A 26,944-nucleotide genomic window follows, 5' to 3' on the forward strand; every position below is an offset into this window, starting at 1 on the left:
GTAAAGTGTGTCCAGAGATTTGTAATGATTTATAAAAATATGTAAAAGAAAATAAAATAGAAATCAGGTTGAAAGCAAGGCCAGGCCACATGCAGAGCTGCTGGGACGAGAGTGCGGAGCCTGCAGCAGCTGTGCCCTGGGCTCCGCGGCTCATGCTGCCGGGCCCCGGCCGTGCGCCATCACCACTGTGTGCAGAGCAGTATCTGCTCACGTGTCTTATTCTCAGAGGGTTCAACACTCCGTTCAGCATACACTTTTCAAGGGTCTTCATAGAGCTGGTGTTGGGGTGAGAGGATTCAAGCAGAGAAGCAGACGATGTCGTATGTTAGCATAAACAGCATGAATAAAAGCGGAGCAAAGCAGAGACTAGGGAGCGCACGGGGGGGGGGGGGGGGGGGGGGGGGGGAGGCAGAGGGTGTCGTTGAAAACAGCGGTCCGGAAAGCCGAGATGGCAAATTCGAACGAAGACGTGGAAGGTAGAGACTGACCGTGCGGGCATTTCGGAGAGGGGGTGGTGTTCCAGGCAGGGGCACAGCCAGAGCAAAGTCTCTGAGTGTAAGACATGCCTGTTGAGGTCAAGGGCAGGGAGAGACAGAAGCAAGAGGAGCCTGCAGGACAGCAGCAGGAGACCAGGTCTGAGGGGCCCGGGGGGCCGGGTCGGGGGGCCGGGTCGGGGGCCTTCAGGTTCTCACCAGCTTCTGTCCTCATTCTAAGTGAGGCAAGATGCTCTTGGGGGCTTCTGAGTTAAGGACCGGTGTGATCTGATTTCCATTTTAACAGGACTTCTTTGGCAGAGAGACTCTGCAGGAGGTCCCTGATATCATCAAGGTGAGTGGTCCCGGTGACACAGACCTGGGTGTCAACCGCAGAGCTTGGACTCGAGCTATTCTGACAATGTGACTGACACACTTGCTGATGGACGGGATGTGGGGCATGAGAGAAGGAGAAGAGTGAAGAACGACTCCGCGGTTTTCTGCTGAACGACGGGAAGGGTGGAGTTGTCATTAAAGGGGATGTCATTAAAGGGGATGGCTGGCGAGAAGAGCAGGTTTGTGGGGGACCAGGAGGCGGTTCAGATGTGGTTTAGAGCCTGAGATGGCTCCTGATCATGCAACAGGAATGTCTACAAGTTGGAGTTCTCTCTCAACCCCCGTCTCTGTCTCTGTCTCCGTCTAGATTTTAGGAGAGAAGTCCTGGCTGAGGACACATTTGAGATACGCGTGTGCCTCGATGGTACCTATGGACATGGAAATGAATGAGATGGTTGCACGTTCATTATAGAAAACATCCGAAGCTAGACTTAAAAAAAGGTTAATAAAGTGAACTTGGGCACCAAGAGTTGATGTACAGATGCATAATTATTTACTCAGTTACTGTAGGAGAACCAGGACGCATGCCGTGAGCACGAAATGGCAAGCGTGGTCTTGGAGCCGGCTCTCACGGCAGCCTTACCATGTGGTCCAAGTTTGCCCAGGTCTGGTTGAGCTCCTGCAGTGTACCCGTGACAGCAGCAGCGACGTCTTCCTTCTTGTTCTGAATCAAAGTGAGTCCGCTTTGTTCAATTTTTTCCACGTCTTTTTCTTTGGCTTTAATCAAATCTTCTAGATCCTGAAAGATTAAAAACAAATAGTCACTTTAAATAGTCTTATTATGATGCACTGAAATTGAACCATTATTAGTCTTATATCCTATAAATCTCTTTTTTTTTAATATTTTATAATTTTTTTTATCCTCACCTGAGGACATTTTTTCACTTTTTGTTCAGATAGAGTGGGAGGGAGAGAGAGGAATAGAGAGAGAGAAACATCGATGTGAAAGGGACACATCGAGTGGCTGCCACCCGCACGACCAACCAGGGCCGGGGACAAACTGCAACTGAGGTACATGCCCTTAGCGGGAACCGAACCCGGGTCTCTCCGGACCGCAGGCCGACGCTCTAACCACTGAGCCAAACCGGCCAGGGCTATCCTATAAATCTCTTACTAACCCAAAAAGCTTATCATTTTCAGGACAGGGTCTCCAGAGTAAAACCTCTTCCTACATTTAAATCATTGAAATAGCCCTGGCCAGTTTGGCTCAGCAGTTGAGGGTTGGCCTGTGGACCAGAGAGTCCTGGGTTCAGTTCCTGCTAGGGGCACGTACCACACACAAATATATATATATTTATATATATAAATTTATATATATTATTTTTATATATTTATATATATTTAAATAGTCTTTTTATTAAATGATTAATTAATATGACTTTAAAAAGTAAAATTTGATTACCTAATAGATAAGGAAATGACACCATGTAAATTCTTTTTAAAGAAGTTAGAGAAATGAAGTAGTAGGAACTGGCAACATGATCATATTCTTAAATTCATGTATCTTGGTGCTGGAACAATTACCTATCCCAGCCCATAGGATAAAATGCGACAGAATGATATTCTATGACCCAGTACCTGAGATTTAGTTACATTTCTGCTATAATCAAGCTGTGGCACTTTCTGTAACTTAGAAACACCTACCGCGTCTCAGTTTCTTCCGAATGTCTATTATCCCTTACTTCTATCTAAAATGGTCTGATTCTTGTGATTCTAAAAGTTATAGGCTTTTTTCATGACTCAAATCCTCATTTTCTTTGGATGAGCGTTTAAAACTGTCAGTGTGAGATGTTCAAAAGAGAACATGAGCCAAAGGCCTGGCGTTCACACTTAGGCACACGTCATCGTCTCGCATTTCAAGGCCACTTGGAGATCTGGGGAGCTCAGGGAGGCAGCTCTGGCTGCTGTCACCACTTCACGAACCAGCGTGTGGGAGACCATGGGATGCAACCCGGGTCTCGGAGCTGGCGAGGCTGAACGTGGGCGCAGAATCCGCCTCCTGAGCTGACTGAGCCAAGCCCAGAGCGGGAGTGGGCACTGGACGGATTGCGGAGGGGATGTCCCCCCACGTCGGGGTGAGGTGAGGAGCCGTGTGTGGAGGCATGGCTACGTTCTCACATTCAGAATACACCCCCAGAACTCGGTGTGGAGATGTGTAGACCTTGGAGGTTAGAGTGGAGAAAATTCCAAAATACTTTAAATTTCGATAATGTCTCAATTCTGTAAAAAGAGTTCCACCTCCCTCTCATGATCCACACACGGATAACGAGACTGGGGTTGGGTAGTGCTATTTATTTTTCTCTCCTTGATTATCATGAAGCTATTTTTATCATGATATATTCATTAGAAATGTATACATTTAGTAGCCAGAAGAGATCATGTGTGTTTTTAATACTGTTCTTTAATTTCCACTTTATAATTCTGCCAGTATTTTGACAGCTTAGCGAATTAACCAGAGGATGAATATAGTGGTTACTAACTAGTGTGACAGGTCCTTTATGCAGTATAGAAAATATTACTAACTTTACCATTTAAAGATATTTCTCTCTCTCTAAAACATTAAATAACCATAAATAAGCCTTCAGATGTATTTAATATGATTCTAAAATTCAACCACAAGACTTAAATTTATCCTCATTTGTCCATAGATGTTAACTTTTTTTCAGTGAGCAATACTGAATTCATGATCCATTGCTCAGAAACACATCTCTGAAATGCTCTGCACATTTATATTGGCATCAAAGCAAAACCCACTAGGGAAACAGAGCTGAAATATATATTTTGTGCAAAATTAAGGTGTTTTCCTTTCCTTTCAACAATAATTAAAAGATGATTCTGTTTCTGATCAATGAAAGGAAAAGCCAAACCTAACATTTTTTGCTATAATAAATCATTCTTAACCTGAGTTAATTCATAAATATCAGTTTCTATGTTGATTTAAATTAATAAATCACCTCTGAAAGAGTGGAAAAATATTCAAGATTTTTAAAGCAAGTAAAGCTTGAATCCAGTCACCGATTTAAGTGTGCTGGCTTGAATTCCGCGCTTTGGGCCAGAGGAATGATTTCCCAAAAATGACAATAAATTTTGATCAAGGTTTGTGGTACTGCCACACAGAATCTGCCAGTTAGGAGTAAAACAACTCTCTCCCTCCCTCTCTCTCTCTCTCTGACACACACACACACACACACACACACACACCCTGCCAGTTAGGTTATCGTGATTTACATGTGATGCCCCCAAATAACTGTGTGAGCTACATTCGTTCTGTTCTTTCAAAAAATGACTTTTCATTTGAAATTACAAACCAGCCTTGGCATCAAGCTTTCCTTCCTGATGTGACCCTCTGGGAGACTAACATTTGGGCCTAAAAGGAGTAAAACTTGCCAAGCATTTGCTACATTTTCCAGATAGCAATGTCTCTCTCTCCTAAATAGAAAACATGTACATGAAAAGACACAAAATGGAAAATGGCAGGGAAAAAAAAGTAGTGGAAAAGAAAAAAAAGTAGGAGGGGAAGAAGAAAAAAAAAGTTATATTAAGGTGTTATTTCAGTCTTTGAATAGTAAAGTTTATCACAAAGTCATGTTAACATGTCAATTAATTTTTCAATGTAATGAGAAGGTTTTAACTCAAGAGCTCATCAGGAGCATAACTTCTCATCCTCCAAACTAAAAATTTCAAATTCTAGCTTATTTGCACATTTAGAATTGATGGCCTAAATTAGAAATGCTACTGGCCCCCTGGAAAATTGAAAATGCAATGATGTCTGTTTTTGGTCTTGTTACACACCAGTCTTCTGACGTGAAGCTTTTTAAAATTTCAAAGTATTGCTCAGTATGATGGTTTTCTTTGCATTTTTATGCACCCTCAGAATTGCAATCCATTAGCTTGTCAGCCCAGCACAAAAGCTTCTGTTGTTCCTTTTCTGAACCAAAACGCTTTGCTTGAGAGCTCACATGTACCTCACTTTACGTGTGCCCCACAGAAAAAGTGCTGCTTAGGAGGAAGTTCATTACCAAAGGCCTTTCTTTTTGGAGTCTAGACTATACAAACAAGCTGTGGGGAAAGGAGCATTTTTGCAGAATTACTTCCTAGTTGAGCCTTCAACTGTTCTTCGGAAACACTACAGAGAAGCGTCACAGCTAATCTGTAACACATGGCAAATTATTGAATTAGTTTTAAAAACAATCATTACAGGGTTAACTATAACATCTCACATTTCTTTTGCATAAACGAGTATCTGAGGAGCTCTGTCCAGTTTGGCTCACTGGTTAGAGCGTCAGCCTGAGGACTGAAGGGTCTGGGGTTCGATTTCCATCTGGGTTGCAGGTTCTATCCCCAGCCCCAGCTGGGATCACATGGAGGCAACCAATCAATGTGTCTCTCTCACACCGATGTTTCTCTCTCCCTCTCCCTGTCCCTCCCTTCTACTCTATCTAAGAATTATTGGAAAAATATCCTCAGGTGAGGATTAACAAGAAAACGAAATGAAATACCTGAGGGAATATTCAGTGTTCCTAAGTCAATGGGGGAACATTTAGAGTATGCCCACTGCACCTGCACCCCAAATCCTTATCACTAACAGAGCACGCATGTGACACAAAGGTAATATCGACACTTTGAAGAGCCTTAGAATCCAATCAAACCTCTAGTGCTAACTCCCGTTCGTAGGAAGTATAGACAGAAGAGCAAGTTAAATGACATTTTAAGGAAATATACAGGTTAATCCTGAATCTGGGGCCAGTCTATGCTTTCTGTGACAAGTTACTCATATTAAGAAAGTATTAGAGACTTAAGAGAACTAACAAACATATGTAGCATGTGGACACTGTTGTATATTTATGGAAATAAATAAACTGGAAAAACACATTTTACAGAAGATTTAGGAGATAATGTTATGGGTTGAGCATTAAAAAATATTAAGGGATTATTGTCAAACCTTTTGTGGTGATAATATTATGGTTACATAAGAAAAGTCCAATTTTTAGGGCCACGTATTGTATCAGGAAGAAAATGACATGAAATCTGGGATTAACTATGACATCTTTTAGAAAAAATAAGTAATTCAGGCAAATACATCAAAATCTTGATAATTAATAAATCTGATGATCAGTCCATGGGGGTTAGCAGTATTCTCTACTTCTCAGTGTGTTTAAAAATTCCACTTTGAAATTTATAAAAAGAGGTGAAAATGTAATAGAAAAATCTCTATAAACTCACATAATCAGAGAAATCTGTAACCAAATGCAACTCCTTTCAGTATGTGACTCTCAGTTCTCAAGAATGGCCCGTCCCTCGGAACACGCCATGAAATTGGGAACTAGAGCATGTCCACCGCTTGGACCAGTTACCTGACAGTCTTTCATTGCATTCTGAACTGCAGCCTGGTCTCCAATCCGATGCTGCTCTTTTAGTCTCTTTTCCTGGGTTTCAAACCAAGTTTTCATACATCGCACATTATTTTCATATTCTGCCCAAGATTCCAATAAGCCTTCCAACAGTTGAATCTGAACAAACATAAGGGAAAGAAATCTGCAATTGTGTTTTAAATTCAAATCACTGGCAGGCCACTATTTCCTGAGAATTTTACTGTGAATCCGTAAAACACAGCCCTTTGTGTATACGATCAAAAATGCACACACACAGTGCGAACCCACGACTATTTTCGGTAAGCAGGTAAAGAACCTACGTGAACTTGAGACAAAGGCAAAAGAAATGAAAAGGCCTCTTTAAAAACCTAAAGCGATGTGAAATACACAAAGGGCGGAGCGTGACTAAGACAGAAGAACTGCAGTAACTAGAGAACGGTGAGGGCCATGCATCCTTCGGCCGGCCGCGTTCTCGCCAGCAGCATGCCTGAGCCCAGCGGAGCACACTGCCCGTACAGAGAATTTTCTTCACAGAGGGACCCTGTTCCTGGAGCCACGTGGCTCACCTTCTCAGCGACTCGACCCTGCAGGATCTGCCAGCTTTTGTTCATCGCTCCCAGTTGCTCAGCGAAATCCGTCTTGTCGCTGCGTTTGCTCTCCACGTCCTGCGCGCTGATCTGTAGCACGGACTGGTTCACAAAATCCACTGTCAACTGTTTACAGTTCATGTCTATCTTAAAACCCTGAGAAGAGAAGGAAGGAAATAAGAAAGCAAGGTCATACATAGACATGGCATATATTTTCCCGGGAGCTGGAAAGCCTTAAGTAACCTTAAGATTAACATCATAGCTTCGCCGATTTAGTCCAAATGGCACAATCTGTGTGTATGCGGAGAACCCCTTATTTTCAGAAACAGATATATATAAAATATATATGCATATACTAAACATAATTAAACTGAAAAATTTAGGATTTATAACAGATTTGCGTGTGTAAAAACACAAAAATTTGGATTTATAGCTATGTTGAATGTAAACCTATATACATGTTTTAGGCAGAGGATATAGAATTAGATAAATTGTATAATTACAGTATAAAATATTTATAAATTATGGTATTTGCTTTTTACGATTTCTTAAAATGACACAAAATCTTATTCAAAATTATTCCTAATCCGGACAACTTTTCTATGCCTATAATGAAGGAGGCAATTTTCTTACTATGAGACACCTGTCTGGTATGTATGAAACACATTTCACAACCCAATTTCCATCACTCAAGTTCTTGAGTTCCTTCAAATAAAACAGTTCTAAAATGTGAAAAGTTAAAAATAAAATAAAATGTTCAGTTACCTTATATTTCTGAAGGTACTCATTAATTGCCTTGTGGCCTATGGAATTTTTTATGCCCTCTTCATCCTTTTGAATGACATTTTCCATGAGAGAAATCCAGGTCATGACTTCCGAAATGGCGTGGCGAGAAGGTAGCTTATCCATTTGGAGCTGCCACAGTAAGAGAACGAGGCACAAGTGTTAAAATACGAACACAATTTCTGTGAACCTAAGAACCCTACGTAAATTCTTATACCAAGAGGGCTTATACTTCCTAATGACATCTTTGGGTCTTAACCTCATTAGAAGCTTGGAATTAAACATGGAATAATAATGGTCATCTTATGTTCACTTGATATTCAATACTATAAACATTGTATAAACATTAACTAATTAATCGAAACACCAGCTAGAAGAAAATATTATTGTTATTTTATAGCTAGTTTTATGACTTTAAAAACAACTTAACTACAAAACATTCAACAGATGTATTTTATTAATTAGCTTGTAAAATCTCCGTGTATTATGACTCAAGAAGATTAAAAGAAGAAAGAAAAATACCACACTACCAACTATCATTTTCTAGACTTTTGGCACTCAGATATTTATTCCTAACAGCATAGCCAATTTCTTGTGTTTTTAACTAAAATAGACTCTGGGAGTTCAGAGGAGAGGAGCCTATTTCCAGGAAAGAGAAGTATTGACTTCTCTTTTCTTACTCCTCTTCACGTATTGAATGAACGCCAATTGCTGTATTGTAGGTAAGATTATTGGTCTTTTACATTTATTATTGTTGAATCTCCATAACTACCCATGTGATGAGGCAGGTGTAGCTATACACATTTTACTCACGAGAAAACAAAGAATTTAAACAGGGCCAGACAGGGATTCTAACACACACACACACACACTCTCTCTCACACACACACACACACACACACACACACACACACACACACACACAGTAAAGGAGCCCTTGGAAGACATGGCATTTGTGCATGGTTCACCTTCAATATGTAATACAGCGAAAGATGGAAAAGACAAGATGTCCAAGACAAAGCTGAGTTAAATGTATGAGCAAACGCAGATTAAGGTAACTGTCCACTTAATACTGCGTCGATCAGTTATTGCCAATTAAACCAGAGAGTCTCCCTCTACCTGGTGGAGCTTTTCCTGCACGGTCGGGATATTTGTCAGCAGGTCGGCCCACTGGCTGTCGATGTGCGACAGCTCCGAACGCAGGGCGGCTGTGTCCACCTTCTTTAATCGGAGGAGCTGATTTCCAGTGCTCAGAACAGACGATTTCAGGGAAGATTTGGCCTCCACTTCCTTGGAAAACTCCTGAAAGAAGTAGCAAAGTTCAAGTCAGGATTAAAGGGCCAGACCTTTCATGTAAGGAAAGAGACCAATTTATGACATAAACAACCTTTATTTACATCTCGAAGGGGAGTTATGTTAAGCATGGCAGAGAAAAGACAAAATGAGCAGGTCCTTGACCCGAATGACAGCCCAACCAATGAAGCCATCGCCTATAAACTACCGAAAGAGGCAACTCGGAGCCCTAGTATTTTGCATAATGATTCCACACACATAGTTCACATGGACAGATAATCTAGAACTTTGTTTTTTAAGTGAAGCCATTGACAGCTGACTTCTTTTTTTCTAGTGTAGGTCAGGCCTTACCTATAGGACTGTAAATGGTAAATTTGAATCGAGTGCTTTACATTCTTACCAGGAAAGCAGTCAGATGATCACGGACCCTCTCCAGTTCTTGAGGGACTGTCACGGATTGCTGGGTCCAAAACTCCAGCCTGTCCTTGGCAGACTGTAACCAGTGAATTAGAGCCGCGGACTCACTTTGGTATCTGTAAGCATATTAACGAGCCAATGAAGTAAACATCCAATCTCTACTTTCTGCTAACCCACGTCAGTCACCAATGCTCATTTTAGTATTTAAAATTTTTATTGAATTTTTTTGTGGTGACATTGGCTAATAAAATTATACAGGTATCAGCTGTACAATTCTATGATGCATCATCTGTATATTGTATTGTGTTCACCACCCCAGATCAAGTCTCCTTCCGTCACCGCTCAGCCTCCCTTTACCCTCTTCTACCTCCCCCAACCCCCTTCCCTCTGGTCATCACCTGGCTGTTGTCTGTGTACCAATGCTAATCTTTTTTTTGAATCCTCACCCAAGGACATTTTCCCATTTTTTTTTGTTCAGACAGAGTGGGGGGAAGAGAGAGGAAGAGAGAGAGAGAGAAACATCTACATGAAAGGGACACATCGAGTGGCTGCCACCCACACAACCCAACCAGAGCCGGGGACAAACTGCAACCGAGGTACGCGCCCTTAGCGGGAACAGAACCCGGGTCTCTCTGGACCGCAGGCCAATGCTCTAACTGCTGAGCCAAACTGGCCAGGGCCTATTGCTAATCTTAAAAAGGCATTGAGAGGTTTGGGAGAATAATGCCCTGGGTTAAAACTCTCAAATTCTTTTCTCTTAATATTTATGTCTGAAACAAGCTAGTCTCTCCAAGTTTCAGCTTTCCCTTCTCTAAGCTGAAAATGGAAAAAACGTGGTTCTCCTGTTCCTTCATGGTAAGCCTATTTGGGCAGTGTTAGGTTATTGTTATTAAAAGTTCTCAGGACTAAAGATGGCAGAGAAATGCAGTATTTCATTATGTAAAATCAACCCTCCACTTTTCTCGAATATTCTCATTGTCCTCGAGAAACATCATCTCAAAACCACTTTCTCTTCTTTCTCTCTCAGGTTTTACTCTGACCACCCATGTGCAATCCATTGGTCATGTAGGAGGACAGCTCAAAGGTGAGGTACCTGCCTCCCTGCCCACTTTCGTTACTTCTTTATACAATTATACAAGAGTCCACCTAGGGGCCTTGTGTGTGCCTTTATTTTCCAAACTGTGTGACATGTTTTTAGAGGAACCATATGTTTTTCCAAGTCCTGTACCCACGAGCACTATAAATACTCTTCAATATTCATCTAAAAATAGGCAAAACAGTCATTGTATTACCTGGTCCAGTGTTTCAATATTGTTTCCAACCTGTGAAGTTCCTTAGACACTTTGTTGGTGTTATTCAGCCAGCGCTCTCCAAGCTGACTCAGCTGGCTTTCCAGGTCTGAGCAGCTAATGGACATGAGAAGTCGTTTCCCGTCGTCTAACACCTGATACAATTTGGGCTGGTATTCATTAAGGCTGGATTTCAAATGCTGAAAAGAACGAAAATCCTGGGTCAGAAGTTTGGATAATGCAATTTGCCCCTCTAAGAATTATAGTTTCTCTGGTGCCCATCGTGTTCCCATTGGCCTTAGTCCAACTTCAACCAAGTGCAAACAAGTAACACCATAAACTTGATGTTGCACCTAGCATATCTAAGAATAGGTGTCCTTTTATTTGGTAACAACTTTATGTGCATTTAAAACTACCAAACTATAATACTTTCAGCAACATACACCACAGGAAATGCTGGGTGGAAGCCGAGTTTTCAAGGGAAGTTCTCATTAAAAAAAAAAAACAAGAAAAAAAAAAAAACTTCTATTCTATTATAAAGCAAACACAAAGTGTATGTACTTTCAACACAGTCAATAGCTTGAAGGAAAAGTCACAGTGCTTAATATTTGGTTCTGTTCAAACCGTGGGAGAGTTTCAAAAGGAAGGGCAGCAACTCGCCCACCCCGAGAAGCCACGGACGCTGACCTGGTAGAGTGTGATCCGGTCGACAAGCCTGCCCTCACTCTCCTCCACCAGCCCCACGCTGGGGATGTTACTCTCCACCACCTCCAGCTGTCTGCTGAGCTCCTGCTGGTCCATATCCAGATGGGCCCAGGTCTGGAAAGGCAACGGCAGAACATGAGCAGTAAACCTCCGTCTAGGAGCCGCATTGTTCCTCGTATGAAAAGCATGCACTTGACAGATTCTCGTTCAAGTTATGTTGGAGATGGCTGTGCTGGGGGTTTGCTGTGGGAGGCAAGGGGTGTCTCTGAAGCTGGGAATCAGATGGTGACCCCTGAAAAGCGTTGTCAATGGGCACCAGCGGCATGAACGAGTTACCAAACAGGCACAGACTAGATACTCAACTCCTCTGAACCTCATGCTTAACATTTAAAAAGGAGAAGAGTAACACTCATGTAGTCCATTTGGAGGATCCAACAGAATAAAGTACGCGGCACACCTGGGACTCGGGAGGCACCTGCTGTACAGGGTTTCACTCCTTACCCCAGTGACCGTGACCACATGATTTCACTAGAAGGGATGGGCAGGTTGACTTCAGGTAAGAGGTGGACTAAATACATGACATTTGCAAATTTAAAAAAACACAGACATGTAAGAAATAGGAAATTCGTTTCAATCAGGGGTCACTAAGGTGAGCAGTTTTTCAGCCAGAACCCTGCACGTCCTCCTGCCCAGTGTGGTCAGATGGCCTGCAGCTGGGTCACAATCGGGGAAGGAGACACAAACGCAAACAGGAAACACAGGTGATGCTGAGTCGAGGGGGGATGGCTCCAAGGTCACAGGAGGCAAACCTCAGGGACACACTGTCCAAGGTGTCCTGGCTCCAGGGAAGAGGCCGCACTGCCTCACCTCTAGAACGTACTCCAGCTCCACACCCCTCTTGTGCGCCCCCTTCAGGACCGCCGACGCCTGCGCCATCGCTTCCGTGTGGGACTGAGTTTCCCGTGGGACCGCAAAGCTGATGATCTTTCTGAAGAGTGTTTCAGTCAGAATCATATGAGATTCCAGACCCTGGAAGTATTCCTGCAACGTTTCGGGTAGAAAGAGGTCAGCAACTTGTTCGTATACGGCCGTATGAAAAAAATTGCTCCAAACGCCCGAGCTGACGGTGCTCAGTGGACATGGTCCCATCTCCAGCAGGGACGGGGGCTCCAGCCTCCTGCCAGGCCTGTCTGTCCCCACCTGCACAAAGCTGTTCTGCAGGCGCCCAGCCCTAGACAGAGCCCTTCCCAGTGACCAGCTGCTCAGCGTCCTCTGCTCTCGAGCCCTACAGCCTGTAGCCTGGACTTGCTCCCTGTCCTGACAGCCTCGCACTGACTGCGCCCGCACACTGGCCGCCCTTGTCCCTGGGACACACTGGCTCCCAGCCCCCATCTCGGCCTCTGTTTATAGTCTCTGCTTACTGGGACCTCACCCGATGCGTTCACACTTTCCTTCCTCTGTGGTGGGCTCGGGCTTTCCTGTCCTCAACGCCCAGGGCACTGGCTGTGCTTGATACCCCCCGCCGAGCGCAGCGTGACACACCCCGAGTGGGACTGCACGTGTACACTGCGCTCGGAGTGTACCCACGCACGACAGAACGGGACGCCTCACACAGTCCCACCGGTGTGTTTTGAATTGTGACTTCTTCTGTGTAAAAGGCCTGAGAGGAGAGAGAGAGGGTTTATCTCGTTCCTTTTTCCCAGCCCCGGGGGTAGAACTGAAGGCCTGGGACCTGAGAGTGACGTGTGGTGTGTACTCCGTGCGGACACTGGCAGCACTTGATGGGCTGGCTCGGTTCCCCTCAGGACCACTCTGTGAGGCATGGAGATTTATTTCCCTCTGCACCAAGGAGGACACTGGACCATCCAATCTGTGTGCCTCGCCAAGGTCACTGCTGAGCTAGCCCTCCCGCAGAAGAGGCTCCGGGCAGGAGAAGCCAGGACCATTATTTTTAAATCACCAACCACGATTGTATCATAGAATCTCAAAGTTGGAAGAAAACTTGGACGTCACGGAGCTCAACATTCATGGAAAACTGACGTCCCTTTTACAACCCGTCTCCCCTGACAGCCTTGGAGGGACTTCCCGTGGCCAGAGGGCTGTCTACTGGAGGCAGCTTACTCCTTTTCGAGTTCCTCAGAGACTGAACTTTATTTCTCTGTTATTTATATTCATCGATCCTCGTGTCTCCTCTGGAATAACTCAGGAGCATATTTTATTACTAGGGTCAAAGATCTGAGAAGAAGCAGCTGTGAACTTTAAAGCAATGCTTTCAAAGCCAAATGATAAGGCTTTAATAAATCACAAAGTTTTGGACAAAAACTTCTGGGAAAAATAGCAAGAAGTATAATTCCCACCACCCTCCACCAAAAAAAAAAAAAAATCCACTTTTAGAAGCCACCAGAGAGTTCCATGATGGTAGAATGTTAACCATCTATAAGCCAATGGGATTTTTACTTTCCCTGTTTGAAATTCCCAGAGTCTGGGGGGAGCTGGGGGTTCTGGACTGGTGAAGATAACCTTCCTGTAATTATTGTGCATAATGCAGGAGTTACCTCTGCGTGTGCGGGAAACGGGCCTGCACTAAGGAGGAGCGTTGGACTTAACTTGGGATGGCACACAGTGATGGAGCAATGGCCGGCCCACCGAGTCTGATCATGTAGCAAAGGACCTGTTGTCCCCGGAGGAAACTCTTGGGCCTATAGCACCTGGAGGAGCGTGTGCTCGAGGGGCCTGAAGAGCCGGGTGCCACACGCAAGAGACAGAAACCCAGTCCCAGAGCAGAACAAGGAGTCCTTGGCCAGGACGAGGGAAGGCACAGAGAACACCTAGCACCAGATGAGCAAAGGGGCGTGAGGGACACAGAGGAAAACAGCGGTAAGGAGGGAGCTGGGCTCCTTCGAAGAGGGTTCCCGTGTTTCCCATTGATTGCAGTTCCTGAGGAAAGAATGCCCGGCTGATACTCATGAGGGAGTGGTAATTAAAATTGTTGGTAAGACTAGTATTCTTTTTTAACATCGAAAACTATAGAACATAGCCTCTATAATTGTTCTGTGCTCCTGAAGGCCAGTGGGCTTGAGTATACATCTGTTGGCCATTGTAAAGATGAACATATGTAAGAACTCCCAAAATACTGAAAATACTGGGTTTTACCAAATATAGAGGAGTAAGTGAGATTGCTTTCACAGTATGTGTTCTCTCTCTCTCTACCTTATGTTTGTCAAGGAGCTGCTGGATTTCCTCCCTGGAAGACACGATCATCTTCTGGTCGCCGGCCACCTTCTCCCGTCCAGTTTCCAGCAGGTCGCCCAGGTCCTGCAGGGCTCTCTCGTACTGACTCTTGAGCGCTAGATTCAGGTTCAGTCCGCTCCGCCGAGAGCCAATGGTGAGCATCAGCTCATCATACATGTCCTTGGAAACAGAGACAGCAATATTCACCTTCTAGTCACGTGTGGCTCTGCTCCACCAAACCCGTGACCCAAGGACGTGCCTTCAGGTCTTGTCTACGGTGACACTCTGCCTATAGGGCATCTGTCTCCTGCCCTTCTCAGATCCTCATTTCAAAAACTTCTTTAAAAAAAAAACACTAATATTTTTTAAACATTCCAAAGGATATGCAAAAACGTTGCCTAGAAATGATACATGAAGTAGACTGGACCACTGCCTTGCAATGTCAATACTTCAGATGCGGGGTTACAATGTTGACAACTGTTCACGGGGAGGAAGGGAAATGCCACAGAAAATGCTCTCAACACTCGTATCATTTTAGAGTAATTGAATATAGTATCTTTATCATTTGCTGAATAATAATCAGATTTGGAACTAGTCTTCAAATGAAGAGCTTGAGAAACGAAGGAGTTTAATGTGACCTGAAAGACTTTAAGACTTAAAAAGGCAATGTTTTTGCCAAATGTGGTGAAGTAAATAAATATTTTAACTGGAAAGGCATTTCAGGAGAAGATGATACACCAAACACAAAATTTATTGGAGCCATATGGACCTGATTAATGTACCATATTAAGGTTTAACTGGCCCAAAATGTTCAAGCTGGAAAAGTTCAACTTTAATGCCTATTTACAGCTGTGACGCGTACACCTGACATTTCGGCCCTGTCGGAAAACGGTCTAAGAAGGACCGCGTGGGCCACTGGGCTCACGACACTGGAATGTTGGTAGTGAAATGAGACACAAAATACAAATGCTCTTTAAAAAATCAGAGCTATTGTATCTTCTCAAAAGGAAGAACTTGGGACCCTGGACTGGATTCATACCAGTAGTTCCTCAGCAGGCTGTCATTAGGTGTGTGGAGAAAACGTGTCACTAATGTACGCTTTCTTCTCACTGTAATTTAGCCATGCTGCTTATCGAAGGCTGAATGTTGCGGGACTAGTAGCCTAGTATCTGCCGACCACCCTGATATCAGATCTTGCACAAGTGTAAGATCTAGAAAAGCGAAGTAACGCAGAACTGTCCCCTCCTCCTCAGGGATGTCAGAAAGCCTGCTGAGCTCGCCACTACCTTCGCTTCATTCTGTTGTTGCTCTGAAATTGAAACAATGTCTCTCTTCCCTTCAAACATGTATGAAAGATCATCTCTAGTTTCGAACAACAGATAAAAACCACTTTAAAAACACATTAGCTTAAGTATTTTTCCTTTACATTACAATACAGAGTAGATCTCCCTTTTCTAACTTTTCTGGGTTAGACCGATAATTTGGACATTTTCAAAAGTGGAAAATAATATACCACAACTAAGCTATTCCACTCTGCTTAACCATCGAAATAATAATAAATGTCATAAAAAAGAAAAATCATAGAAGCACGAGAATGCAATTTTTTATGCTAGTACACATGGTAAACGTTTCAGAAAATGTCCTAAGAGTTACTTGGAAGAACGATGAGAACTTAAATGATATGCATGTCCAAGAGAAAAAGCAAGCACATGGACAGAAGATGGCTGGTCTTTGCTGGTAGTGGGGACGCGCCCCTGACGCTGCTGGCGGGAAGCGTACCTGCAGCTGCTGCAGGGCGGGTGGCTCCGTCTGCAGCTTGTCCGCGCGCTGCTTCAACCCGGTGATGCCTGCATCCAACTCCTTCAGCCCGTCTTCAGCCTGCTGTATTGCCTGGGGACATGTACGGTATTTCATCAACCCTCCCGTGAATAATTTCCCACCGAAAGTGTGACTATCCCGTTTCCTTATTTATTCCTCTCCTGTCCGCATAAAACAATACATCCAACACAACTCACTGCGATGCAACCCAAAAACCATGGTCACCTATGATGTGGAAAAGAGAGGGAGGCCCTTTATGATGCTCCGGATCAGCTCTCTTAGCGGTAAGGAGGTAGGAGGGACTGAGAATGCAGGGCTGGGAGAACAATAGCTTCCTCAAACAAGGAAAGAAATTTGTGAAGAGCAACACCTAAACAAGAAGCACGGTATAGGACAGTAGAAAGAGGTACCTGCCTGAGGTCATCTAGATCATGTTCTGGTTTCCTGAAATGCAGTGTTGAGCATCTTTGAAAATATGTGACAGCGTGGTCAGGGAAAGCTTACTGCGAAGCAGAAAATTCAGGCAGTCAACAAGAATGCCAGCGGCTGCCAGTGCTAAGCCTTGTTGTCCCAGGGTGTGGTCTAGAAGCAGAACAAGGTCTCATCCTGGCCTTCAGGGAGCTAACAGTCTGGCTAGAAAGCCGGAGTAAACAGAGGGCAGGCAGCAAAACTATTCCGTACTAAACCTGACACAAGTCCCTGTTAGGGCACATTCAGGGGGGAGAGCCCGTGAACCCCGGAGCAGAAAGAGTAGGCTTTGGGAAGAAACGCAACCTCAGCTGCCCTTGAAGAATGAAAAGACCGTAAACTCCAGATGGCAGATGAAAAAACGTGCCCCATTTTCTTTCCTGAACCCCCACTACCACCACAGCAAATACGTGTTTGCTTGTTTTGTGGTGTGTGTTCCCACCATAAATCCACAAGAACAGGGCGAAAGGAAAGAAGACAATACCGACAACATTTTGAAAGCTGGAAATCAGAAGGCTACACTAAGATCCTCTCCGAAAGCTGACTCCAAACCCAGCAGGTGATTTTTACCCCCAAATTTACAGCAACAGGAGCCTCTGGTACTCGGTGAAGTCACATGGGTACTGAATAAGGAGGTTGGGGAGGAGCTCCTTAAAGAGAGGTTAAATCCCAGATCTCTGTCCTCATTCCACACGGCCCCTTCCCTTCCCTGGTGAAGGAGGAATGTCGATTTTCTGGAGAAGGGGCACCAGGCACAGCTGTGGGTTTGAGCACTTGAGTGCAAACAAGGGGATGACGTGTATGCCCATCGGGTGCTGGACGAGGAGCCCTTACGTCTTCCGGAGTACTGCAGCCAGACTTCTGCTCTCCAAACAGGAGAGGGGTAAGATGTGAAGACCAATAGAAAGACCTAAAATAGTGACCCAAGGATTCTCCAATAAATAGCCCACACAGACTACCCTTCAGTAAATCTCCACCTTGTCCAGCCTTATCCATCCATCGAGTTGCCACTTAGCTGTTTAGTCCTGGATCCTAAATTGAATAGATAGCAAAGGACTTCCTGCAAGAAACCTCCAACATGAAAGAGAAACCTAAATAAGCAAACAAACGAAAGTAATCTGGATGGAAACCCATTTATACAAGAAAAATAAAACTTCAATGAAAACAAAAATACACCCAGAGAGATTACGAAAGATAATGCATCTCCTAAAAAAAGAATAGGATACTATAAAAAAGGATCACCTAGGAAACCAACCTGAGCTCTGGGAAAATTAAACACATGAGTGCAGAAATGCACATTCAGTAGAAAAGTTTGGAGTTGAAATTGAGAAAGTCTCCCAGAAAGCAGAGCAAAAAGACAAAGAGAGAAATGTCTCTTGATAAGAAAATTGGACAACTGGACCAGGATATCCAACATCTTTCTCCTCACCTCCAATTACCAGAAACAGAGACAAATAAAATGAAGGAATAAAAATATGAAATAAATCATTAGAAAATTTTCCAGGATGGAAAGAGGGCAGCAGACAAACTGCAAGAGCCCACTGAGCACCAAGCCTGTGGACAAAACAGTCCCTCCCCCACGCATGTCATTGTGAAGTTTCCGATCACTGGGGACTTTGGAAAATTAGAATGGTTTTAGATTCCTAAAGCTAACACCAGGACTAGAAGGCAATGGAACAGAAGCTCAAAACTGTAAGAAATGTATTTCCAGCCAAGAATTCTATAAAGAGCCAAGCTGTCAATTAAGTGTAAGCATAGAACATTTTCGGACATGCAAAATATTAAAAAAATATATCTAGCATGCACCCTTTCCTAGCAGAGATTAGCACCAAGAAAACAGAAAGCAGACTGAGGACTCGGATGAGGAGGACACCGCACAGGGGGAAAAGAAGGATATTCTCCGAATGGAAGTACAAGAAGATCCCAGAAGACACTTTGCAACAGGCTAATGGGGCAGATCAGACTGTCACAACTCGAAATGTGAATATATTCAGAGGTATCATTCCCATGCCTTCTGCCATTATTACCTTTTTAACCCAAGGAGGGAGGGATGAAATTAGTACGTTTTTAAGTGGCTTTTCACTTACTCAAAAAAAAAAATAACCTAGTTATTTACTTTTAACTGGGACATTTACTCTAGTTATATAGGTTAGTAATTAGTAAAAAATGTAACTTGTGATCCTATATTTCACATTAGAAATCAAAAGCAAAGCATCACTATGGCTGCTCAAATCTATTTTTTGGAATCAGGTACATTATAAGCATATATATATGTGTGTGTGTGTGTGTGTGTGTGTGTGTGTGTATACTGAAAACAGATTTCTTCCAAGTAGAAAATAAAATATGACATAGAAAAATTTGGGAATATAAGGGTTCTCTTGTAAAAGCAAGTAAAATTATGGTCAAGAGAAGTACACATTCACATGCAATTTTGCAAACTATGTTAGATGATCTTTCTCAAGTAGGTAGGTAGACAGATATATAGAGAGGGAAATATACCAAGTGATTATCTACAGTCTATCTATAGAACCCTTAGAGATCTCCTGAAATTGGGTTATAAAACTTTATTACAACATACATTTTTCGTAATTACTTAGCTAATGAAACGGGAGACACTCTGAGTGGCATCCTTCCCATTTCTTGTCTTGTCCCTGTTTCCACGACCATTGCCTAAGCAGAGCCTGGTGATGGAACCTGCTTCTTGACCCGGGCACTGCACGCCCACCCTCCAGAAGCAGGGCCTGGCACGAGACTCATTCTGACCCTCGGACACCCGCAGTGGTTTCCACGGAGAGTTTTCCGAGGTGAGGACAGGTGTCCACAGTGTGTACCCCTGAGGAGGAAACACTGCATTTCCTTTATATTCAGCCACATTCCTTTCCAACTTTCCTTTCTGTTTCTGCATACGCTTTACAACATAATGCCTTCTTACAATTGATCAATAAGTAAATATTCATGTGTTTGCGGTATGCACGTGCTTATTTTAGCCACTCAGGTGTGCAGCAGTAGAGTTTAGACAACTATGATTTGTAGGATAAAGTCCCAAGTCTCTGACATGCCACGGGCCCTACAAGTTGCTTCAGATTCTCTCATCCAAACTTATTTCCCCTCAATCACAGTCATGCATTGTAAGTTCAGCTACAAAGGATGACGCGCTTTTCTCCTGCGGAGCTCGAACTGTCTAGCAGGTATGCCTCTGTTCTTGCTGTCCCCTTCACCAGGACCCTTTCCTCCCAAACTCCTAGTCCAGCTCAAATGTCCCTTTACAGGGCCTTCCCTGACCCCCCCTGCTGGAGGCAATCGGGCCTCTTGCGACTGTCCGGCGCTCCTTCTGTAGCACCGCCAGGGCAGTTTGACTTCGGCGTAGGTCACTGACCTTCATGTCTAACCTCACTGTTAGGGGACAAGCTTCTTCAGGTCAGCATCTGTCACCGACACCTTTTCCTAACTCATATTTCCTAGCTCCGTGCAGGTGTGAATGAGAGGGTCAATGTAACCTGGCCAGTTATTCAAATCCAGCTCTTGAAAACAACATATGTGACCAACAACAATGCCACAGTAAGCTGTTCATCTTTCACAGGACTGTGGACACTTCACAGTAAATCCGATCTACTCTAGGCATGTGCTCTTCTGGGAAGAGGCGACTGTCAATACCTCTATTTGCTCCGCCACGGGCCGTTCGAACACGTTGGCCAGGTTCTGCAGGATGACGTATTTGTTGTCCGCCAGCGATGTAAACAGCACCTTCAGGTCATTCTAGGGTCGGGAAGGGGAAGAACAGGAAGGCTTAACAGGTGCACCAGAGAATTCAAGATGGTTGTAAATGCAACACATTCTTAAAAACAATATACAGGTGTAGGGATTTTATGTCCAGAGAAAAACGTACTGCTCTATGGGAAGGTAAAAGAAACTTGTAACAGTGTACCCAAATGCTAATTTTGAAGACTTTGTTACACAAACTATTTCCAACACAATACCCATGGAGACAAAGTATACAAATAAAAAGGAAATACTGGTCACGCTTATCTTTTGTATGTCTAAAGTAAATGTGCACATTTCAACATCCCAGCAGAAATATTCCACTAATGACTTCTATCTAGTAAAAGTTATTGAAGTTATCTTAATTTGGGGAAAAAATGTGGTTCTTAAGAATAATATAATTCTTTTTTCCCTCTTTCCTCTCCTCTCTCTCCCTCACTTCCTGCTTTTTTCTGTTTACAGAGAATTTTCACAAGCTTATAAAAAGCCATCCAGAAGTCTAGAAAATAACTATTTCCATGATGACCGAAGACATATTAAGAGAAAACGCCAAAAGGCCTTAGCCAAGCCTTTTGTTCATAAACATTACTCACTTAAAAATCCAAATATGCCCTGGCTAGGTAGCTCAGTTGGTTAGAGCATCATTCCAGTAGCCAAAGTTGCGGGTTTGATCCCAGTCAAGGCACATACAAGAATCAACCAATAAATGCATAAATAAGTGGAACAACAAATCAATGTTTCTCTCTCTCTCTCTCTCAAATTTCAATCAATAAAAAATGTATTTGAGTTAGATTTCTAAAAAAATGAGATAACTATCAGAATGTTGGTATTCAATTCTAAAGGGAATAATGAACTGGAACAAAATTTGAATAACAAAATGTTCAATCCCCCCTCTCCCACACCCAAATACTAGAAAATTTCTCATTGGTCGGCAAACATGTATGTATGATGGGCTGGTTGCCCATCACAAGGTGAAGTTTGATTCATCACAGACTCTTCACTGGGAGCAAGTCAGATACGAGCACACATCACCAAGATGCAACAATTCCGACTATCACGAGGGGAAGGACCATCACACCAAGGAGAAAAACCAACTTTAAGTCTGTGTGGGAGCATCATCACACAAAATTCATGGCTAAAAAGCAACTGTGACATAGCAGGATGGATAATGTATTTCTCTATTACACACAGAACAGACATTACAATTTTTTTCTTGCAGTCACTGGTCTTACACGTAGAGCATAAAGACGCAGGATTCTAGCTGTTTGCAAAAACAGGTTCCCAGAAACTTTCAAGTTTTAAAATCATTTGTGCTGCCTCCTTCACTTAATAATTTGTTTCTTGTTTGTTTGTTTGTTTTGTTTTGTTTTTAAATAACTTAAAATACCCAACTATAAAAATGTCTAGGAAATTTACTTGGGGTTAAGTCTATGGGTAACATTCTTTAAACACAGAAGAGTGGATAAAACTTGTGATGCCATGCAGATATATACACCTGTGTAACATCTGCACACTCTCCCAGGTCATCTGCTGGGTATCGGATCATGTCAGCAGCCTGGCAAAAGCTAAGACTCAAATGTTAAGTGGAAAATGAAGGCGTACCACTCCAATAACTCCTGAGCACCGGCAGCATCCCCTGTGCTTGGTGTGAAGGAAAATAAAATGGTCTGTGATTTGACCTTTAATTACATTAACACTGGAACTCTTTCAATTTAATCAGAACACAAACATTTGAGACTATCAGGTTTTGTTCATGAGCTGGCCACCAACAGGTAGAAACTTGTTGGCAAAAGAAAAATAAAGAATGTGATTCAAAGAGAATTTCATCAGTACGTGTTCTCCTCTTGGTGCACAGAGGAAGTGCACGTTTTACTCTCGCGGACTCTGCTTTCCAATGAAGGGTCTAACGTGCCGAAGACACTGGTAAGGGCAAGTTACCAGAGGGAATGATGCCCGAGTGATCAACACATTCGCACTCCCACCCGTCTCATCCGTGGCTAACAGACGAGGAGACTTACACCTCAGTGCTTTATCTCATGCAAGATGAATGTTCGAGCAGTGGAACAACCTTCCATCTGCTGCACACCAGTTTTGCTGATTGTAGACAAACTGTAGACATGTACGTGTCATCAGATTTTACATGCAAAACAAAATCAAGTAACCAACCCCAGCTTTTCCTTACGCCAAGTGATGCTCATCTCTGTCTATGTGCCACACAATATAACATATGAAGGCTACAGGTCATTCCTCCAGCCACAGTCCTGTGTCCCCAAATGTGTACAATGACTATTCACCTGGTATCTTAATTCTGCCCCATATCCTTGCCCAGACAATAGTACCACCAGCAACAGGCAAGTACCACTTGCCTGTTGGTTGACGGCACTGCTGTCCACCAGTCTGCCCTGTCAGCCAGTGCCCCCAGATGCTCAAGTCGGAGAAGCTGGAATTCCTCAACTGCTCCCCTTTTTCTCATACCCCATGTTCTAACCATCAACAAGTGCTCTGCAAATGATTCTGTCTTCATAATACATCTTGAATAGGTCTATTATTCTCCATCTCCCCTTCTATCATCCTAACAATATAAAATATAAATATATTATTTGAGTTGAATCTTGGCTTTGGTTCTCAATGGCTAAACAACTTTGGAGAAATAAGTTAACCTGTCCATAGGTTTCAGATCCTATTCTATTATAATAAACATTACTATTAATACCAACAACAATAACAAAACTTTCTGGGTGCTTACTGTGTTTCAGACATTGCTCAAAGTATTTTATATATTTTAACTTATTTTGTCCTTACAACACTCTAGGAGGCGATTAATATGAGTGTATTTAATAGTCGTGGATACTAAGGCTCTGAGAGCAGCTAAGATTATACAGAAGTAGGCGACAAAGCCAGAATTTGGACCCAGGAGGGTTGGCTTTGGAAACTCCGTTTTTAATTTTTGCTCTTTTGACTTTGCAAGATGAATGTTAGAACAATGCTTAGCTAATGAGGATGTTGTGAAGATTAAAGACACATTACATGTGAAACTGTTTTGTGAATAAAAAAATGATACACGGCCCGGCCAGTGTGGCTCAGTGGATTGAGTGTTGCCCCATGGACTAAGAGGTCCCAGTTCAATTCCCAGGCAGGGCACATGCCTGAGTTGTGGGCTCGATCCCCAGTAGGGGGAGCATGGGAGGCAGCTGATCAATGATTCTCTCTCACATCCATCTCTCTCTCTCTCCCTTCCTCTCTCTCTAAAAACTCAATAAAGACATATTTTAATGATACGCATAAATGTCTGTGATAATTTTACTTTGTAGTTTTTAAGAAAGCAAACTTCCAGAAGGTGGTGGTAATTTGTCCCTCTAGATATCTATCCAGAAAATTTCTTGTCTCCTGGCTAATGCTACATTTATTGAATATTTTACAGTATTTTTTATTTTTGGAAGTCAAAATTTTTACATTAAACTCCAGACCCTAATCACAGGTATCCATTTTATAAAACACTTATGTCTGTTAAAAATAAATTTCAATGAAAACTTAAATATTCCCAAAGGTTACTTTTTTTATTAGGAATGAAAACCCACATTAAAAGTTTATCAGCTATTTTTGCATGTGCTGAAATCTATAGTCACAGGAAAAGTTTCATGAGCACGCAGTTATTCAGTTGGCAACAGAAGTGTAGCCTGGAGCTAAAAGGCAGTAAATCTGAGGACGAGACTGGGAAGGAATGAAATACATCCGAACCCAGGTGGAAACAGGTAGACCACGGTCACTCGCAGGGGTCTGGCCATTGGAGGCCAGGCTTCATTCTGTATTACAGCGCTTCCTGCAAATTTCTTTGCTTACATGTTTTAAACTCCATTGTGATCAACGGGAAATTATAATTATAACCTGCCATAAATAGGACTTTTAATGATTGGCTTTAAAGTCCTATTCAGCCCTTTGTTTGGTTGGCTGGTTTTTTCAACCTCCCTTTCTAGGAGCATACGATTCTTAGTTTTCTAATCCTTGAATTCAATCCCCTAGTTCTTCTGTAATGTTCTTGGTCTTCACTGTATTTTTTGGGGGGAAAAAAAGGTCTAGGTATATCATTCCTTCATTAGACTCATGTTTCTGATTAAATATGGCTGGAGAATGGGCAAACGTCTCTTGGTAATGTCTTACCTGGAAATTTAGTATTTGCTGAAGTCTTTCCTTCATCTGATGACATCGCTGATTTACCACCGAGTCTAGCAAGGATAACCTCCCCAGAAGACACCCCAAAGTGTCCTCAATAACATCACGGTTATCACCATTCTCCGGAAATGCTTGGGAAAACAAGTTCTTGTTCTTATCCATTTCTTCAGACATTTCCTTAATATCTTTGGCGAGCGTCTAGGGTTGATAAAAAGGGAACGCCGGTTCAATGTTGACTCAGGATCTACGTCCGAGCCAAGCCTTGGCCTCCCAGGAAGGCACGTGCTTCGTAATGTCGCACACTCGCGGACACACGCTCGCACACTTACCTCCTGCTTGAAGAGGCAAGTCTCCGTTTCTTCCGGTAGCAGGGCTGTGGCAACAAATACCTGCTCTTCGACATCATCCAGCCAGGTAGAGGTGGCCGAGACGCCGTCGTACAACTTCTGTTCCAAGTGGATGTTCTGCTTCGGTGCTGCACCCTGAAACGCAATGAGGGGAAGCAGGAAATGAATTTGCATGTTGTGAGAAATCAGTGGAAAATGCGAGGGTGAGACTTCGAGGTCCAGCAGCTCTGCCTTGCGGGGCTGCCACTCCGGGTCTCAACAGCTCACGCCCAGGGCTGGGTGCGACAACTTCATGACGACCCAGACCCACGAGCAAACGAAGAGCACGGCCCTACCTGGGACGACACCTCCTCGAAGGCCTGGTTCAATCCATCCAGCAGGGACGTCACCGCGGATCTGTCTTGGGTCTGGCCGTCCCCTCTGCGCGGTGGCACGCCAGCCAGGAGCCGATGTGGCCTGCTGTAAAGCTGCAGACACGCAGGGCAGCTTACTGAAGAGCATGTGTCCTAGGCCCAGCTTCCTCAGACCCCAAGGGAAGCCCTAAATCTACTGTTCATACCACGGCTGTGCAGTGGCCCAGAGAAGCATGGCTAGCCCGGGACCCAGGCTGGTTCCTAGCTTCAAAATCCTGCTGGGCCACAGCTGGGCTGAGCATCGCGGCCTTGCCTGGTTCCGGCCTCACTCACCGGCTCTCCAAGGCATCCATCCCTCTGACTCCCTGGCCTCTGCTGAGTGTGAACTGATAGCTATTTACCCGGAACCTTCTGTTACTCGGTTCCGTTCCACTGGTTTGGCTTGCTTGGCGGGACCAAGTCCAACACCACACAGGACCTATAGGAGCAATTCTAGCTGACCACTGGCTCCCCTTCCTTTTGCAACCACCGAGGTCCCTATAGCTTCTCATTAGGATCTTCTGGAATGATCAAATACTAGAAGCAGCCCTGGAAAATAAGATCACTTGAAAACGCAGTTCCAGACTTCTGGAACTTCTTTGGTCTTAGATGTATGTATCCTTGGTTCACATGCTTAATTTTCAAAGTTGTGAAAAAAGGGAGGGACGCTTACAATGTAATGGTTTGTGCTAGCGAGTGATCAGATAGTAATCAGATGGCGAGTGATCAGATGGTGATTATCTCTGAGGAGAAATAGTAACTAGAAATCACATTTCCACATACGAATATATAATGATTAGGGGAGATGTGAAACAGGCGTGTTCAGAAAAATGGAGGAAGAATGATTTGTTTCACGTCTTATTTGGGGACTGACAGTGAACCCAGAGATCACGGCACAGTTACATGGTCTCAGCAAAGCCGCGCATCACTGATAATGGTTGATACAGAAAAGCGAGACACCGATACCACTTGGTCCTGTTCCTGTTCCAGAGCATTCTGCAGCAGCTTCTGCTTGGCGCTGAATTCCTGGTGCAGGCTTTCCCATTTCATCCTCATCTGGTCCTCAGCAGGTGCCCTCTCTCCTTCCACCCCCAACTCCTGGGGTGACACGTCAGGTTTTTCACTATTAGAAGAACAAATAACAACTTTACAAAGTGTGCAAAGAGGCGAGCAGCTCTGGGTAACTGGCTGTGGGTACTAGACGTGGCCTCTGAAATGTGAACCCGGTTATTTCCATCATTCGCTCACTTTAAAGAGTATAAATTAAAACAAAACATGTGAGTCTATCCACAGAACCACCATATTATAATGAAAGCATGAACACAATGATGATTTAGAAATACAATGAAAATAGCTCAGCATTAAAGATGAGGTACAGGGACTCGCACCCTTTCACAAATAGCCCATGAATTAATTCAAAGCCATAATAATGTTACATCGTCTT

The 26,944-nt window shown here is 43.5% G+C and overlaps 1 protein-coding gene across 2 annotated transcripts in view; it reads right to left on the bottom strand.

The window, feature by feature from the left end:
* SYNE1 (spectrin repeat containing nuclear envelope protein 1) overlaps positions 1–26,944 on the bottom strand; it is a 409,429-nt gene that overhangs the window by 85,507 nt on the left and 296,978 nt on the right. For both annotated transcript variants that reach the window (XM_036249356.1, XM_036249358.1), the window contains 16 exons: positions 26,467–26,623; positions 25,444–25,575; positions 25,091–25,243; positions 24,750–24,959; positions 20,487–20,588; positions 16,326–16,436; positions 14,526–14,726; positions 12,183–12,356; positions 11,298–11,429; positions 10,614–10,810; positions 9,305–9,437; positions 8,731–8,913; positions 7,594–7,743; positions 6,808–6,984; positions 6,224–6,379; positions 1,453–1,608 (listed from right to left, as the gene is read on the bottom strand). In XM_036249356.1, the coding sequence (XP_036105249.1) occupies positions 1,453–1,608; positions 6,224–6,379; positions 6,808–6,984; positions 7,594–7,743; positions 8,731–8,913; positions 9,305–9,437; positions 10,614–10,810; positions 11,298–11,429; positions 12,183–12,356; positions 14,526–14,726; positions 16,326–16,436; positions 20,487–20,588; positions 24,750–24,959; positions 25,091–25,243; positions 25,444–25,575; positions 26,467–26,623 (2,524 nt within the window). The remainder of the gene's footprint in view (positions 1–1,452; positions 1,609–6,223; positions 6,380–6,807; positions 6,985–7,593; positions 7,744–8,730; positions 8,914–9,304; positions 9,438–10,613; positions 10,811–11,297; positions 11,430–12,182; positions 12,357–14,525; positions 14,727–16,325; positions 16,437–20,486; positions 20,589–24,749; positions 24,960–25,090; positions 25,244–25,443; positions 25,576–26,466; positions 26,624–26,944) is intronic.

Source organism: Molossus molossus, unplaced genomic scaffold, assembly GCF_014108415.1.
Source record: "Molossus molossus isolate mMolMol1 unplaced genomic scaffold, mMolMol1.p scaffold_m16_p_8, whole genome shotgun sequence".
Taxonomy (NCBI): Eukaryota; Metazoa; Chordata; class Mammalia; order Chiroptera; family Molossidae; genus Molossus; species Molossus molossus.